The sequence below is a fragment of the Nicotiana sylvestris genome, chromosome 4 (assembly GCF_000393655.2).
Source record: "Nicotiana sylvestris chromosome 4, ASM39365v2, whole genome shotgun sequence".
Classification (NCBI taxonomy): domain Eukaryota; kingdom Viridiplantae; phylum Streptophyta; class Magnoliopsida; order Solanales; family Solanaceae; genus Nicotiana; species Nicotiana sylvestris.
Window position 1 is genome coordinate 88,046,209 of NC_091060.1, and position 18,095 is coordinate 88,064,303.

The 18,095-nt window shown below is 34.4% G+C and overlaps 2 protein-coding genes across 6 annotated transcripts; one reads left to right on the top strand and one right to left on the bottom strand.

Moving 5' to 3' along the window:
• The first annotated feature begins 8,145 nt into the window (after window positions 1-8,145).
• On the top strand, window positions 8,146-8,853 carry LOC104239163 (histone H3.2). The gene has a single exon (XM_009793712.2). It carries the CDS (start codon window positions 8,223-8,225, stop codon window positions 8,631-8,633), a length of 411 nt encoding a protein of 136 aa, XP_009792014.1. The 5' UTR covers window positions 8,146-8,222; the 3' UTR covers window positions 8,634-8,853.
• Window positions 8,854-9,470: 617 nt separating this feature from the next.
• On the bottom strand, window positions 9,471-15,292 carry LOC104239164 (protein WHAT'S THIS FACTOR 1 homolog, chloroplastic). 5 transcript variants are annotated; one of them, XR_011406846.1, is made up of 4 exons: window positions 13,277-15,292; window positions 12,787-12,847; window positions 11,721-11,903; window positions 9,471-10,095 (listed from the first exon to the last, which is right to left on the bottom strand). XR_011406846.1 is itself a non-coding variant. In XM_070172063.1 (3 exons), the coding sequence occupies exons 1-2, from the start codon at window positions 14,533-14,535 to the stop codon at window positions 12,811-12,813; spliced, it is 1,296 nt and encodes a 431-aa protein (XP_070028164.1). In that variant the 5' UTR covers window positions 14,536-15,292; the 3' UTR covers window positions 11,720-11,903; window positions 12,787-12,810. The 5 variants fall into 5 exon arrangements, 2 of the variants coding, with proteins under 2 accessions (XP_070028164.1, XP_070028165.1); XR_011406847.1 differs by lacking the exon at window positions 12,787-12,847; XR_714061.2 differs by lacking the exon at window positions 12,787-12,847 and having other exon boundaries at window positions 13,231-15,291.
• Between the last annotated feature and the right edge of the window lie 2,803 nt (window positions 15,293-18,095).

The following is an 18,095-nucleotide window of genomic DNA, read 5'->3' on the forward strand; positions in this document are numbered from 1 at the left end:
GAACTTGGCCTTTTGTCCCAAACCCTACCTAAAGTACCAGCTACTACTAAAAGTTAGAGGCCAACCCTAGCCCTAATGATTAAATTAACCACTCCAAGTCAGGAAACACAATTACTAAAAGACCATTGCAGCTTATTAAATCACCAAACCTTACAGCATATCCATGGAACACCACAAACCTCTCCGTAAACATTGGTAACACACTGTAGAAAATGGCACAACATAGTAAAAAAAATACTGAATGATATTGAAAGAAGCAAGGTCATTCCAGTTGAACGATCCCACATATGTTGGTGAAGGCTCAAGGGATGGTGGTCTTTTTATACGACTTGGGCAATCTTCACATGTTAAGCTAGCTTCTGGAATTGAGTTAGACACCTAAAGTCTATTTCATTAACAATTCCCCCCCACAGCGGAATTAAATGCCATTGATATCAATGAGGTACAAAAAAATTACCTGCAAGTTAGCAGCATGAATCCTGCCCTTACTAACTCCCGCAGCTTGAGCAGTATGGACACCATACCTGAAAATAAATCCCTGCAGGCAGCAATCTGAACTGAAAAACAGGAAACATTTAATTTACAACAAGAAAAGGACACACATTTAAGAGCATCGAATCCTACAAACAACAATCACAAAGGCCCGGAAAAACTATCAAATATAGGTTACTTAGTTTTTACATTTAACGGAGTTTCGAACTAATTAGTAATTGTGCCAAATTAGTACTTGATCCATAATTGCATAATTCTCTGTAGAAACAATGGTCTGGCTCTTTGTACTATATTGGGCAAAAACTCTAAAAGGAGTGGGCTATACTGTCCGTGCATAAAAACATGCTTTATTGTCATGCTCCGTATTCTCATCATGGAATAGAAACATACACTCACTAGATCAAATTTAATGTAATTATAAGGAATTGGCTAGGCATTCATCTCCTTATATTCATTACCCCATTGTTCATTATCTTCTAATATGCCAATGCTTTTCAAAGGTGCAACCACATTCAATGAGCTTGTATGTCTCCTCTATCTGGGAAAAAAGTGAAGTTAGGTTGATGACCTACTTCACTTTTGTACTTTCCATTTTTCTTTACTAATAAAAGTTGACATCTCTAACTGAAAAAAGAAGGTAATATGGTCTGTTTGTAATTATTAGCTGCTCAATCATTAGCAAATTAGTGAAAATAAAATCATCATTTTTATGGAAAAGAAAAACATTTTCACAACAAGATAGTCCATATTTGTTCACTTCAATGTGATTATATTCTAGCAATATAAGTACTACTAATATATACCAAGTGAATCAACTTAAATTTCAAAAAGAAGCTAAGTAAACGGAAGTTTTGCTTTAGGCTCACAATTAAACCAGGGGCACCCGGCGAATTTTGTGGCCTAAAGCCAAACTTTAATGAGGGGCTTTAACATTTAAAAAAAAATTATTATTATCTTATTTGAAGTCTATTTTTCTAGCCTTTTTAGATGCTAATTTATTAATAATTTTCTTTTAATAAGGCTTTCTCAATTGACAATATAGGTCAAATTTGTTTTCCCTTTTTATACAACTTCCCATATAATTTTACTTTTCAATTCGCAGAATTTTTTTAAAACTTATATATAGCTTATTAGGTGTAACAAAAAAAGAGCCCCACAAATATGAGGCTTGAAGCAACCTGTTTTTTATTAAGGGCCGCCCCGAATTAAACAAGTGTGAAGAATAGTCGTCTGTCTTTTTCGTCTTTCTTGTATTTCCAACTTCTTAGCTAATCCTGTAAAATAGCAACAAAGATGATAATTATGATAAAAATTTTAAGCAGATTCCACCCAGAAAAGTTAATATTGCATTTAAACGAATATGCACTAATAAACATAGCAAGAGTTTTGTCAAGAGAGCTGGTGCTATTACAATTAAGTGAAGGCAAATGGAACTTAAAATGCAAGTACAATAGACATCATAAAATGTGAATATAACAGATCGATTAAGAAATATTCCTAAAAGACTTGAAAGAACGACAATAAACTATGGTCAAGGTCAACCAAAAGCTCAAAAGCTACCTTCAATGATCAAAAATCGAATCTGTTATAACAGATAGTCTTAGTACAGAGTGATTAAGTGAAGAGGTTGATAATAATATATTCAACGGCGAAGAGAGAGAGAGTCTGTGTATATGAGCTCTTAATTAGTTGCTAATGGTGGAAAAGTATCAATTTCCTTTGGCCTTGATGAAAAACATACATGGCTCCAAACTCAATGATTAATATGCATTGTATTAAATTTACTGGTGCTACTTTAATTTACACATCCCACAAGTTGTCAGCACAACGGTTATTTTCGTTTTAACGACAAATTACAGAGATGATTTCCCTTTAGATGTCTAGAGTCACAAAAATCTTTTATATTTTTTTTGGTACTAGTCTCAATATGCGTGCATTGTACATGTACCTCGTCTTGTTAAGTATAAATTTTGTTAAGCAAATGCATAAATATAATATCAAAAATTGTATTTGAGTTACTATAAAATAAAAGGTGAAAAAATCGTAAGTTCCTGAAATGATGATTATTGTTCTTATTTAGCTAAGCCAAGAAAAAAATCGGTCTACCAATGTTTTCAATCATCTCAGTTAGTGTGTTTGACTTAAAATTTAATCTAGTTTTATAATTTGATTACTTCAATTTTACAAATTATCATATCTCCTTTTTAGTTTCAACAAGAATGTTTCTTCTATTTTTTTTTTGTTGGTAAACTAATGTTTTAAGTTTAATTGCGAAAAAAAAAATACAAACAAGAACTTCTAACTGCCACAAGATGTCTGTTATTTGCTGCCAAGCAAAATAAAAAATGCTCTATTTCTTGATCAGTGACAAATACTATGAAAATTATTTCCAAAATCGCCAACTTCCTCTCCAGCTCCCGGGCCTCTTCGATTCCAACTGACAGATGGACGACTCTGGCCTCGATCTCCTCCAAGGTCTTCCTCCTCGCCTCCGCCCTAGCATGTTTGATGGCCTGAGCCAGTTTCTGCTTGGCCTTTATTGATACATCACGGGCTATTTGATTCGCCGTGGCTGTGTCCTTCAGGTAAGTAGCAACATTTCCTTCGGTCTGGGACTTGGCCACAACCAGCACAACAATCTCATTTTGAGCATCCTTGAGAAGACCATGGGTTGACGCCAACTCCAAGGTCACTACCTCATTTTGTTTCCTCAGCTCGAGGATCTCCACATTTAGTCGCCCAATCTGCGAGTCATTTTGCTTGACCTACAATAGGAAAAGTAAACCAGTCAGTGTCGAATTATGGGAGTAAAAGAAAGACTCATGCATAACAAAATACCTGCTCGACAAGGGCAATTTTTTCTTGGAGTGCTCCCTCCAAAGTAGCCCGGAGCTTGCCTGAATCTTTCTCCTTCCGGGCAGAACGAGCCTTCGACTCTTGCAGTCTCGAGGACAGCTTCTCAAGCTCCTTCTCACTGTGCAAAAGCTCCTCGTTAAGCCTGAAGAGGGCATGATCATACATCTCCTTGCACTACAACAAAACAAAAGAGTTAGAAGAATGAGGAAAGATGCTCGAGGCTAAAAGAAATATACTTAAAGCAGTTATCACCTACTGCATGAACCTCTCGGCCGCCTTGAAGAGTCGGGAGCGTCAAGATCGACGTTCCCGCTAACATCGTCAAAAATATTGCCAAGCGTGCCTCCTCCCTTGAGAGGACACCCGACTTTGGCGGCGTTCGCATCTTGAGCATACCTTGGCTCCCCTGACAAGAAATGAGAGCCGAAAATGAAATCACCTATGTCACCAATGTCCACGAGGGGCAATTCTTGCTCCTGAAAAGCTCCGAGCCCAAATTCTTCAGGACTAGCAGCAACGTTCCCCCTATCAGAAACTGTACCACATCCGACCGTAGGATCGGGAACCACGTTAGCATCTTTCTCGAGGGTTTCCACCTCACGGGATTGACCTGAGTCAGCCATCCCCGATTCAGCATCTTCTTATCGGAGTATCTGTAGGGCTCCCGCATCCAGCCTTGGCCTCTCCTCCAAACGGTATCCGCTCCCATCATCATATTCATCCCCAGTACTGAGGCTTGCCTCGAAAGAAGAAGCTGAGGTCCCAATGGTGGTTCTAGGTCTGTGTGGCTTACGTTTCTTCATCACAAAAGGGTCGGCAGCCTGAAAATTATTTCCAACAAATTAGAAAGGATAATCTATTGCAAAAGTAAAAATCTCTAAATTTTGATTAATTTGAGTTTTTTAATTTTGGAAAGAGCTTTCATTCTCTATCCATAGACATAATTATGCATCTAAATGTTGTATTTTTAAAAGCATATTAGAATTTAATGCTATCCTAGAATATGAGTGAAAATATATGTGTAGACAAAATTGCCTCAAGAAAATAAAATTAAGAGCGAAAAAATATTGCAACAGTCGCGGTATTTTATTTCAAATATTTGAGTGTTACAATCTCTATGAATCCTCTGATTCTTCTTTCCAATAGTAAATAAATTCAGGGGCCTTTGAGTTTGATCTTGAATCTATATTTATTGCCACGTACGATGATCTTGGATTTAACTAGCACGAACTTTGATTTGAACTCGTAATCCTTGAATCTTGATTTGTTCTTCGTTCTTTGTTCTTGAGCTTGAACTTGATTGCTTGAAGCTTGAAACTTGTAGAGGAATTTGCAGAGTTTGATCCACGAGCTCTTTCTTGCTTCTTGTTATAACTTTTGGTGTCTTTTCTGGGTTATGAAGACCCCTATTTATAGTTATGGAAGGGAAGAATTATGATAAGGACAAACTCTTTTCGACAAATCAAATTGAAGTGTGACAAGGCCGCATTTGATTGACCAGAACATGTCACTTGCACACGTGACGCGATTTCATTAGCCTTTTAATGTGATTTGGCATGCTTGTCATTTTGACACGTGGCATAATCCTATTGGCTCTTCCGCTTGACGTGGCGTGCCACGTCATATGACACGTGACACCAAACTGGGCCTCTAGGAAGATGGCATCTTGGGCTTAATGAAGTGAGCTATCACTTTAGCCCTATTAAATGAGATATCTCAATGGATTAAGACTTATTTATTTAATTTATATATATTGGACTTATATAATTGATCCAATTATATTAGGCCATAATATTTATTTGGACCAAAATATATTTAATTTTAAATATAGTCCAAATTATTTTATGAATTTAATTTTCATAAAATTTATATGCCTACAATATGATTCATGCATGTGACTATCATATTTAGAATTTATTATTTATCAATTGTCACAAATGTAGTGTTTAATTTGTGTTTCTATAGTCGGTCATTTAATTTGAATTGAAACTTCTTACAACTAACTTTGATTTAATTGTCTATATTATGATTTTTTTTTATATTTAGTTCTCATTTAAATTGAAACTTTTTAAAAGTTACTCCAATTTGATTCAAGATAATGTATTTAATTGTCTATATCGTGAAAAATATTTCTGAGGAATTTTTTACATAGCTAGATTATTTTTCTAAAACTTTTATTGATTTTTCTTGCTGTTGTGTTTTAATTTTCTACTTACATTAGAAAATTATAATGGCTTCTTCTAATTTTAACCCTACATTTATTTTATTATATTCATGTATAAATGGAAAGAGCTTTAATATTACTTAGAATATTGCAAATAGTTTTCATTCATAAAGTTATATCTTTAAAAATATTAGTTTTGAACTCATTTTTGAACAAAGGTTGGTGCTATTATTATTAATAGATTTCAACCGTAGCATTACGTTTAGGGGTGCTTAAAACCGAATCGAAACTGAAAATCAAATCGCAAGAGTGGCTTAATGGCTTATTGGTATCGGGTTATCGATTTAACGGATGGGGAACATGTTGAAATTTTATTATAACGGCTTATCAGTTTGGGGAGAAATTATTCAATTTTCTTATCGGATAAACCATTAACCCGTTAAGAATATATATATAAAAAAAAACTTTGAAGCTTTTTTTTTTTGTTGCTCCATTTTCTTTATCTTTTTTTAGTGGCTGGCCTCAAGGGGAATGATTTATCCATCTAGTTCTTTCCAGAGATCATGCATTTCATCCAATGTGCTGCAGTTATCCACCAGTTGAATTAAGTTAAGGTCCATCGATGACTAACAAGCAGTGACTTGTGTTTTATGACCATTGAAGGTAATAGTGAAAAATGGTGGGAATACATGCAAAGTAAATTGATCGATAAACCGTTCGATAATCGTCCGATAATAGCTAATCGATATCAATCCGCCCGATATCTTATTGGGTGGCTAGCGGATTAATACATTTAAAAGTCGATAACCAATAAGCCGAACCATTAAGAGTAAATAACCGCCCTATCTGCCCGATAAGCAGTGCCCTAATTACGTTAGCTTCATCATAGAGATGTAATTAATCTCATAACGAAATCGTTATTTAATTTCAAGTGTAAACTGATATTCTGTACCGAAATTAAAGAAGTATTCAACGTTAAAGTGTTTATAGATTAAAAGAAAAGTTATTATAGTTAATTTTACATATTATCCTAATTATTAGGAGTTTGTGCATAGTTCAAATAATGAAAAAAACTTAATAACCTAAATTTTAGTTGATTTTAATTTAGTCCTAAATATTAGTAGTAAATTAATTAAATTATAAGTTTACAAGTTTGTCCAATCTGAAAGTTATTTTTAAAGGGTAAAATTGATTATTTATTCCTAAATATAGGAAAAATAATTAAATTTTTATTCTCAGATATTAGGAAATATTAAATGACTATTTTGTCTAATATGAAATCAAATTTCAAAGGGTAAAAAAGGTGAATGACATTTCCTAAGGGCTTTCGTGCTCTTAATTTTAATATAGTACTAGTCTAAGGGTACGCGCTTTGCGCGTGTACCCTATATTCATGGATATATAATTTTAAAAGATTACATAACCATTATTACGTTCATGTGTTATTGAACAAAATTAAAGAAAACCTAAAAATAATGAATGTTGGTCCAATTTAGCTAGTCCAATAAATAAAAGAATTTGCCTCAACAAAAGTTCTTATATGACTTATTATGATTTCTGAGAATTCATGCGGGAGCTTTTTTATGAAAATTATTGTTATTTTTGTTATTTAATACTGAAAACAAGTACCAAATTAAATTAATACTATAATATAATTAATTTTGCTCTATTTTCTTTTTTCTTTCACTGCATGCTCTTCATCTAAAAATAAATTTATGTATGTTGAGAGTTTATCAACTTGAAAAATAATTTTACTCACATGATGATCTCGAAAAGAATTGAGTTGAATTCTTTTGCTAATTATTTAATTCAAAGACTTAATCATTCATAACCAATACTAAAAATAATTTATTTATTTTTCATTGGGGATATAGACAATATAGATATTTTTGAACTCCGTCCGACTTGAACAACATTTTTCTTTTCATCGATTTTTATAATATTTAAAAATTATATTCAACAATTAATTTTTTTTAATTAAGATTAAGATTAAATAGTTGGTCAAACAAGAAAATAATTTATATAAGGTATCTTAATTAATTTTTTTGAAGTTCTAAATAGTGAACTTCCTACACAATTTAATAAGAAAATATAAATATTGCAAAGTTTTATTGATTTTAAAGTTTTAAATATTAAAAAAATAGTTAATAATATTTTTTTCTCGATTAATACAAGTAGGTTAGTTTCTTCTTGGGACCACCATCTTTTTCTTTTTAATTGCTAACGTTCAAGCTAAAAGTAAAAGAATATAAATAAAAGATAACTATCTATAGATCAGCTTGGCAGATTCGAAACTATAAGAGTTGTTTGTTGTGGATTAGTTAATGTTTCGAATATATTATAAGTGATTACCAAAAGTTACTTAAAGTAATAACTCCCACTGAAGTTATGATTGGTCATTAGCTCCCAACACACATCAATTAATTAGAAAATATAAATTCGCGATCCGCGTCAAAAAGCACCAGGATCGCGATCCGCGTCAAAAGTATAACCCCAATCTACACCATCCATTTCCTCTAAAATCGGACGGTCCATTTCCACCCGCGCCGAAAATTTCCCCAAAAGTCTCAAAATTTCATCTTCCTCCCTCCACATTCCACACATCCTCTTTCCCTATATATTCACTCACCCTTCCACTCCTTCCCCACACAAAATCACAACTTTCACACCATTCTCAACCTTTTCCCCTCTTGCAAAAAATCCTTTAAAAATGGCAAGAACAAAACAAACAGCACGTAAATCCACTGGAGGAAAGGCACCCAGGAAGCAACTAGCAACAAAAGCTGCCAGAAAATCAGCTCCGGCAACCGGTGGAGTTAAGAAGCCCCACCGTTTCCGTCCAGGTACGGTGGCACTTCGAGAGATCCGTAAGTATCAGAAGAGCACTGAACTTCTGATCCGTAAACTCCCATTTCAGAGACTGGTAAGAGAAATAGCACAAGATTTTAAGACTGATTTGAGGTTCCAGAGCAGTGCCGTAGCGGCGCTTCAGGAAGCGGCAGAGGCGTACCTGGTGGGTTTGTTTGAGGATACCAACTTGTGTGCTATCCATGCTAAGAGGGTTACTATTATGCCTAAGGATATTCAGTTGGCTAGGCGGATTAGGGGTGAAAGGGCTTAGGTCTTTTTTATCTCTGGGATGTTGGTTAGTGTTTTGAAGAGGTTTTATGGCTGGACTTGGGATGTGGTGTTTTAGGTTGTCTTTAATGTAATGAAAGATTTGGAAATGAAAATCAATATTGTGTTAAAAAAACCTATCCATATTTTTGTTTCTTTGTTTTGGATGCTGCTATATCTGTACATATAAAATTAAAATTGCTTGCTTTGCTAGTTTCTTGACCTATTCACTTGCCTCTACCCTTGTTTTGTTTGAGTTTTAATGGCGACAACTGTAATTTAGAATTGCAAATTTATTTACAAGTCTAGGAGATAGGATTATTATAACAACTTGTTTGGATGGTTGTTATGTATAGTATTGTATTGTTTTGATGTATACAATGTTTGGATAGATTGTATTGTCTTCCAATGTTTTATAATGTTATGCACCAACAAGATGGAGAATAAATTTGTAATATTATAAAGAAAAAGTAAGGTATGAGGTAGAATTATTATATAAAATAGGATTATTTAATAATATGGAAGGGCAAGATGAGAAAAAAAGAGAGAGGAAATAATGAGATCACACCAAATTAGTTGTTCTATAAAGGGACACTTTTGGTCGTTACATAACGATATATTTTATGATATGATATAATAAAATTTAAAAAACAATCAAAACAAACATTGTACTCCCTCCGTTCCAGTTTATGTGAACATATTGGAATGGAGGTAATATATTCCACGCTTAATGAGAAGCTTAAACTCAATGTCCAGTCAAACAGGTTCAAATAAATTGGAATGGAGGTAATATTTAAAGTAACAATACAATACAACAAGTAACAACCATCCAAACAAGCTATAAATGAAGCAAAACTTGGTTATATCGGAATGTCATTTTGAACAGAGTTCTTTCCCATATGGGAACAGAACTTTATTTGCTCAAGTACAGGACTAGGAGGATAAGGATAGGTAACATAATCACAATGTAAAATATTCAAGATAAATTTAACAATGAAATGGGGAGGTTTCCAAGAGAAAAAAAGGGCATATGGTCAAATATTGGACTACATACAGCTGTTTAGACTCTGCTAAGAAATCATGTACTGAACTCTTACTAACGAAAACAATCATCTCCAATTGGAATAGCACTGGCTAGATAATCTAAATTATGCATTCCTCTTGATGTTTATAGCACTAGGCAGAGGAGATTACTTCTTTTAACATCTTGAAAGAGAGGCTGGAGATCAAAATCCAACAGTCGCATCCAAACCTCATTTCTGGAATTCTATTTGTTACTTCAACAGTGGCAGCAAGATGTGATGAATATTCTAATCCAAGGATAGCTTATAGCCAATGGCTCTGTAAATTTGGGTAAAAGAGGATACGGCTTTCATTAATGGCCATCAATGTCAGCGGTTCTATCTCAGATGAATTCCCAATCGTTTAGAGCACATATGATTTCCACTAGGTGATCGTATTTGTTCCTGTTTTGACCAAAAGTGTAAACAACTTCAAAAGAAAATATTCACATGAACACAAAAAGTACATTATACAATTATGCACGCAGCTTTGTGCAGTCCTTGGACCAAAATATCTGTAGTTTGACAGTAACGAAAAATACAGATGTAGAACTTAATTGACAAAGCTCTCCCACTGGAAAAAGGAAGATCAGCTCAATCTACATATGCATTTAGCATGCCAAATTACCCGGTTGACGGAAAACCCCCATATAATCAATAACACGTAGAAACCCTTCATATCCCAGAGTCAATAGTAACAGCCAATCTATATTATGGTCAGAGACCGTGTTATCCTCTCTTTTCTTTTTCTGAGTTCTGATAAATAGCCATGTTATTATTCTTATAAACAGAATTATATGTAACGGCTTTCTGACGGTAATTACTTGTTTGACCAAACAAGCATATAGGGGTCACTCGCAGTTACCATCTCACAACAGACACTTGTAACAATGGAAAGATAGTAAGCTCAAAGTCTTTGTAACAATGTTATCTAAACCCAGGTGTTAAATCAGATATGGTTAAGCATCAAATTGACAAGTTTGAGAATGGTTTTTATGTCTGAGAATTTTAAAGGAGTGCCCTTGTCCAATATTGGAAGTGATACTCAAGGTGAACAGAAGTCTGGATAACAAGACTCAAAGGAGTCTTTAGTGGCGAATACAAGAAAACTATAGCTTTCATTCCCTGTCCCTAACAAAATTTTACTCATCCAACCCTCCCCTTTCCCTGCACAGCAAAGAAAGAGAGAAAGTCAGGCTCCTAATTTCCCCATACTTTCTAGGTCTCGACGAAAAGTTCCTATTTATCACTATTCCTATAAGGGTATTATAGCCTGTTTGGCCAAGCTTCTTCCAGGGCCAAAAGTGTTTTTTTCTCAAAAGAGTGCTTTTTTCTCTAACTTGAGGTGTTTGGTCAAACTTTTGGGGGGAAAAAGCACTTTTGGGGAAAAGCAAAAACAGTTTTTGAGAAGAAGAAAAAAATAGCTTCTCCCAGAAGCAGAAGCGGTCTTGAATTTTCTTCCAATAAAAAATACCCTTAGCACAATGTTGTATATACCAAAACAATCTTAGTTTAAACTAATAAATAATATATAATGACTTTTGGGGTAAACTTTCATATTTGTTGAATGAATTTTTGATATACTTAAATCATTTTGAAAAAATAAAGTACTTTTCAGTTTTATTTTTATATTTTACTTGAATAAAATAAAAAACTTAATTGTTGTCTTTAATAATAAATATTTGTGATTATTTATCTACTTATATAATATTAACTATTAAGTAAATCACTTTATTTCCTTATTCGTAATTTAATACTTAAAAGCACTTTTTGAAAAACTTGGCTAAACACAAATTGTTGCTCAAAAAACTTTTTAATTTGATTAGCCAAACACAAATTGTTTTTCTCCAAAAGTACTTTTCGAAAAACACTTTTGGGAAAAAAGTTACTCAAAAATAAGCTGATTTTTCCAGCTTGGCCAACCAGGCTATAAGTCTACTAGTATATGAAATACATAAAATATAGAAGAAGCAAACAACCGAATGAAGGAAAAGGCATCAAGGAGTTCAAATTCATTATAACCACCTCACCTCTTTCCCAGTGCCCAGAGCTAAAACCCACCCGCCGGCAGAGGAACGGGAGAACGCTAAGGATGATTATCGGGAAATGCAATCTTGCTAGGAATGGGCAGGAGGCGCTATAACCAATCTCCTTATCAGTTCAATCTTCTTTCCTCTTTCCATTCTATTCATGTATTGTCAATTTATACATTCCTACAGTATTAAGAAGAGGAAAATCAGACCTTTGACGGGAAATGCACATGATCTTGCTGGCAGGCAAGTCAAGCTTTTCAAGAGGAGATTCAGATTCAACAATGATAAATGCTAAAATGGATCCATTCAGTAATGGTTTTTCATTATTCTCAATGCCTTAAGTAAGAAATTTTATGCAATATGCTGCTTCAACATACCTAGTTAAGATAGTCTGAGGAGGATAAATAGCACAAATTCAGATATTATACTTCTATTCAGGAAAAAAAGCATCATTAATGGATAGATTTCAAATAGCAAGGATATTTGATGCCAGCACAAGAAGGTTGCATCAATGTCTTTGACAATATTAGACTTAGGTCCTCTTGTTGCACTTGTGCCATCTTCTTTATGATTTAGGAGCTAGGATGTTTCAAGAAGAATCTTTTGATTAGAACTAAAGCACCGAATCAACATTAAAATAACAACGTTCAAACCTACGCTTTTCTTTTAAAAGGAACTCTTTGAATAAATATATAAGAGTATATCTACATCTAACTAAACTGAGAGAAGTAACAAACTTTGAAACCCCCCAAAACAAACTCAACAGAAAAATACTTCAGCCCACAGTAATAGATCACATTTTCTGTTTGATCAGTAAAGTAGAACTTCTGGATAGTGTCTGTCATAGCCCTAGTTTTGGTAAATACAAAATTGAAAAGGCCTCAACTTTTACATCTAAAGGTGCTCAAGAATGCTGAAGTAGTGGAATCCTACATGAAGAATCCACAACAAATCACATGGCTATACCTTTGCTGTATATACCCACATTTCAAACTTGATCCGAGTTTTTACTTAGAAAAGAAGAAGAAGATATGTTACATTAAGAATGACATGAAGAGTATACCATATGAAGATGGTGTGAAATGAACTATGTAAGTGGCATAATCTCTTTATCCCTCTGTTTCCTGAGATGAGAAAATTCAGTCCTCAAGTCTCATGACCTTTCAACAGCAAAAAGACAGGGGTACAAAATAAATTGAGCAGAATTCTGCTGCTATATATCATCAAGCAGAAGTGGCCAATCTTTATCCGAAAACAAATTAAAAAAAGGAACGAAAGAAAGGAGTTGATGTTAACTGCTTATTTTGGGTCATCCTCTAAGCCTTTCTTGGGTAGGGAAACAGGGAGAGACATAAGGAGATAACATAAATAATCCAGATTAATCAGTATATATGGCAAAAGCAAAGGAAATTTAACTTTATAAATTTTGGTTCTCATAGCAACATATAACTCCCTAAGGCTCTATTGCCTATGGACATGATAAGATCTGCATGTAATACTGATAAACCTGTATCACTGATGCTAATATGGATATGTTTACTTCCGTTGCTTACGGAGCATTGTCATCAAACAGAACTTTGTAAAACCGCTTCCTCTCTTCCGGATCAAATATGCCACCTAAATCTCCTCCTTCCTTATCTTGTTCTGATGATGTTTCGTCGCTTTGGCTCCTCCTTTTCTCTGGCTTTGGTGTTATCATGCCTCTGTTCCTCTTCTTTTCTAAATTCAATAGATAATGTCTGCGATTATATTCATGGAGTCCCTCCTGCATTAATTCTCCAAACTTCTCCTTGACAACAACAAGAGGGTCCTTTTCGATCAGTTCTGACCCATTATATGCTTCCTTAAGGAGAACTGTATAGATCTGGTATCTGTTAGAAACATAGAATATTCCAGGATGTTTGAGCAGAAAAACATTTAATTTCTCTGGTAAACATAATTCCCTTCTAAAATGGCCCAATTTGAAAATTGATGCCTTTTTCCACAAGGTCAATGACAGTAATTCATGCACTACCCCCACTGTTCTCTTGTCCATTTCCTTTGAACCATCCACTAAACCATCAAGTCCCAAATAAGGTGAAATATATGGAGCAGAATTAAAATCTTCAAATCTTTCCCATGATTTGACCCAAGTTGGAGGCAAAGAGCACGGGAAACCTGGCTCTCGACCATCCTTTTTAGCCATTCTTTCGATTGCAGAAACAGCTAAATCAGGGTTCCAGGCTGTGAGCTCAATCTCCATTGAACTCCGTCTCCCGGTGTGGTTAACAACTCTAAATATTTGAGGGTACTTGGGTACAATCCTGAGCAAATAATCATCAGGAAATCCAAAATTCCTCCTCAACTCGTTAAGTTTCATAACATTCATCCTTTGATCACGGCTCATCATCAACAACTTTGTTAATCGCTCAGCATATATTGGTTCCTGCATATCCTTAACAGATTCTTCCTCTTCAGTCAAAAACATCATTCTTTTAGTCAGACCACAATAGTATTCATCATTCTCAAGGTAGACTACAAAGCAACAAGGATACTTTTTTAGCCAATTTAGAGCTTTGCCTTGAAGATCAAGAGTCTTGAACTTCTTCTGCAGGTATTTTACTGATGCAACCTGGTTAGGACATCTCATAACAATGTTCTTAATCTGATTATTCACTATCCATCGACGGTTTCTATGTAATGCAGCTTCAAGATCTGGATCTTTCTTCATTGACCAAAGAGAAAACCTTCGCCGAATACGAAGACTAAACACTGCATCCCACAAACTCAAGTACCCATTTCTCTGGCTTTTCACATAAATCTGAGTTGCCATTCCTAATCACAACTTACATATATACCAACTAGTAGGGGCGGATGTACATATGTACAAGTATCAAATTTCGAACCCAGTAACTCAAATGGCCAGTGGGTTCAGTGGGTTCCCGAACCCATAAAGTTCAAATATTGGATCCGCCTCTGCGTAATTAGGATGCTATTACTGACTCAGAAAAGTAAATAAAATCAACATAACTTGTCTTTTAAGCTTATTTGAGAACCCCATTACTTTAAACAGTAGAATAACATCAAAACATCAACCAGATACTCTGCCACTACTGCCACGGAGAACATATGAAATCAAATTAGTTTCACTTGAAGGCTACTGTATATTGAACCCAATTGCTCAAATTTGTAGAATCATATGAAAATATGCAGCAAAGATGAATTCTTGCTGGCTAATAAGAAATGAGGATGTCAGTAGATTTATCAATCAACTCAAATTTTATATAACGGACCTTTATAAGGAAGGAAAAGCATAAAGCAATTCTCAGAAGAAGACTTCAATTTTGTGTTCAATTTTCTTATGGGGCGGCTTTAAGAACAGCCATTTTCATTCGTCTATCTCTTTCTTGTTTTGCCTCACACACCTCGAACAACATCACCGTACGTCTTTTGACAAACTACCGAGCAGAGATTTTCTTCTACTAAACTACTTAAAATCCCTTCTATTTCGGCCATCTTAATTCCTAATTTAGAGTATGGATGGCAAACGAAGCGGGTCAAAGCGGATCTGGTGAAGTTTTATCGGGAAAGTACACAAATAGCCATTTTTAAAGATGTTATTTAGGGATTAGCCAGATGAAATTTTGAATAAATTTTTTAGCTTCAGGACTTTATATCCAGAAAAATTGAATTTGAAAACTAAAATACAGGACACACGGACTAATTGCTAAATAGCAACCTTTAGAATGACTATCTAGTGTCATTTTTACAAGTTTTGCGCGAAAATGGGGCTGAACGAACTTTTATGGTTTCCTTTTTTTAGGAATTTACACATAATACAACCTTCTTAAAATTAATTAAAAAGAATTACAACTGCTTTCAGAAAATTACATAAGATACCATTTATTACAATTTTTAACTTTTTAATAAAATCATATACAATTTTTCATATCCCTTAAATATCTCCATTAAAGCCACTTAAATAGGAAACTCAAATCATTTTGAGTATTCAACCTATTTTAAACTTATCAAATACACACTCTCTCCAATATACGTTGTTTTGCCATGCTTAAGTGGAGAAATAATTTTTATCATTCTCTTCCACAAGTTCATAGGCATAATATATTTTTTGTTTTTACTAAACTTTTTTCTTTGCCAAAATTGCCTAATCACGAACTTATTTTTCAGTCTCCACTAATCTATTCTTTCTAATCTCCCTATATCATCCCAGTACTTCTCCATTCTTTGATTCCAGTTAATTAAAGATTTTTTTAATTTGGGTTGATAACTCCATCTGATACAAAAATGGATAGAAAATCCATTCTTATTGCTGCGAGAAAACCCAAAGGGCAAAATAGTGGAATATACACTATATCTTTTGTTTGTTTGTTATAATTGACACAAAATATACATTATTTTGTATATATTATACTCTGTATAATATATTCATTAATAATTTCTTTCTTTCTAGTTTTATGCATTATGTCTTATATGTGTATACAATATATTATAAAAGTAGATTATAGCAGGGGCGACTCAAAAAAATTGGTGGCCTAAAGCCAATTTTTAATCTAGGATTGAAGTCTATTTTTCTAGCTTTTTAAGATGTAAAGTTGTTCATAATTTCTATTATAAATAATTTAATCTCAAGAAGTTGATAACTTGATATCGAAATAATTTTTGATGCTCTAATATACTTATTGAAACGTTTGAAACCCGAGGAAAAAAAATCCGTAAGGCTGTATTGTGGTCCGGGCCGGGACCAAACGGGCCTAAACGGGCCTGGGCTTTAGGCGGGCCGGGCTGAGACGGTCCCGGGCTTCACGGTCCCAATGTGTAGAACCGGCCCACGGTGGTCCTAAGCCCACATGGTCCTGGGCGAAATGGGTCGGGCCCGCGGGCCTAAACGGGCCTAACGGGCTTTTTTTGTTCCCGGCTATTTTTTTAATTTTTTTTATCTAAGGCACTTTCTTGTAAACTATATATGTATATACTAGTATAAATAGTATAAATTGCTTATATATAGCTATATAAATATATATAGTATATATAGTATGTATAGTATGTATAGTATGTATAGTATGTATTGCCTTATATATATGTATATGTATATATATATATATATATTCAAGGGAATGTCTTATATATTTTACTATTGCGACATTAACAAAGAATGACAATATATTTCTTAGTCTTCCTCCCCCAATGGAATGAGCACAACAAGGTACTAATACCACCATTAAAAGGAAAAAAACTAAGGAAGATGTGCCAAAATACAAGTTACATGTTAGTCTATGTATTATCTCTAACAAATCTCATAAATCCTTCAAGGTCCGGAGGAATTTCCGTTGGTGGTGGTGGAAAAGAAGCTTGTTCATCACCGCTTCCGGGCGAAGTAGCATACTGCGCAAGTTCCGCTAGCATTTCTTCATAAGCTTCATCTATCTCCGGTTGTGATTCTGTAAGTCCAAAATTTCTTCTTTCCGAACGGATCCAGTCTCCGAAGAGTACTGATTTTTCCAAGCTCTCCCTCATAGACGCTCTATGATCACAGCTTTGAAGTCTCGCTTGACTGAATGCACTCTCCGATGCCACTGTTGAAGCTTGAACACTTAAAATATCTCGAGCCATCCTTGAAAAAACCGGATAGTGTTTTTGTTTGTCCTTCCACTATTCCAAAACATCAAAGGAGCCGTCAGGATTCTCTGATTCAAGTCCCTGCGACAAATAAACTTGAAGCTCATTTAGTTGTGAACTATCACCAAAGTTATCACCTTGAGAACCCCTGAACTCCGTCCAAGAACTAAGGGCTTTTAGGCCCGCAGTTCTTTTAGATGCTTGCGAACTAGATGAAGTAGGAGTTGGAACATTTGGTCTAGCTTGATCTAAGGCAAGTTGATAAGCATTATAAATAGTTTGAGCATTTATTTTAATTGAGGCTTTTGCATCTCCAAGTGTAGCAAATTCCTCAGCTGAAAGTGATAAAGCGTTATAAATTTTTGAATACCAAAAGTGAGGACCTCCTAATTTCATTGTAGGATTTAACAATGCAGAAACACCAAAAGTAGTGGGGATAGGGAAAAAATAGTTTTTAAACTTAGCTTTCATAGAATTAATAGCTTCTTGATAAATTACTCCACCCTCTGAAAATTGAGTAAATAAATCTACAAGTGCTGCAATATAAACTAAACAGTTAGAAATAGTAGGATAATATTGGCCAGATAATTCATTTGTAGTAATATGAAATTGTTCTAAAAAGTTTACAAGCATTTTAACATTACTCCAATCTTGATTTGTAAGGTGCTCATCATCATCATCACCATCACCTACACGAGCATTATACGTTGCGCTTATTGGGTTCCTATATTCATATGCAACAACTAAACTTTCATA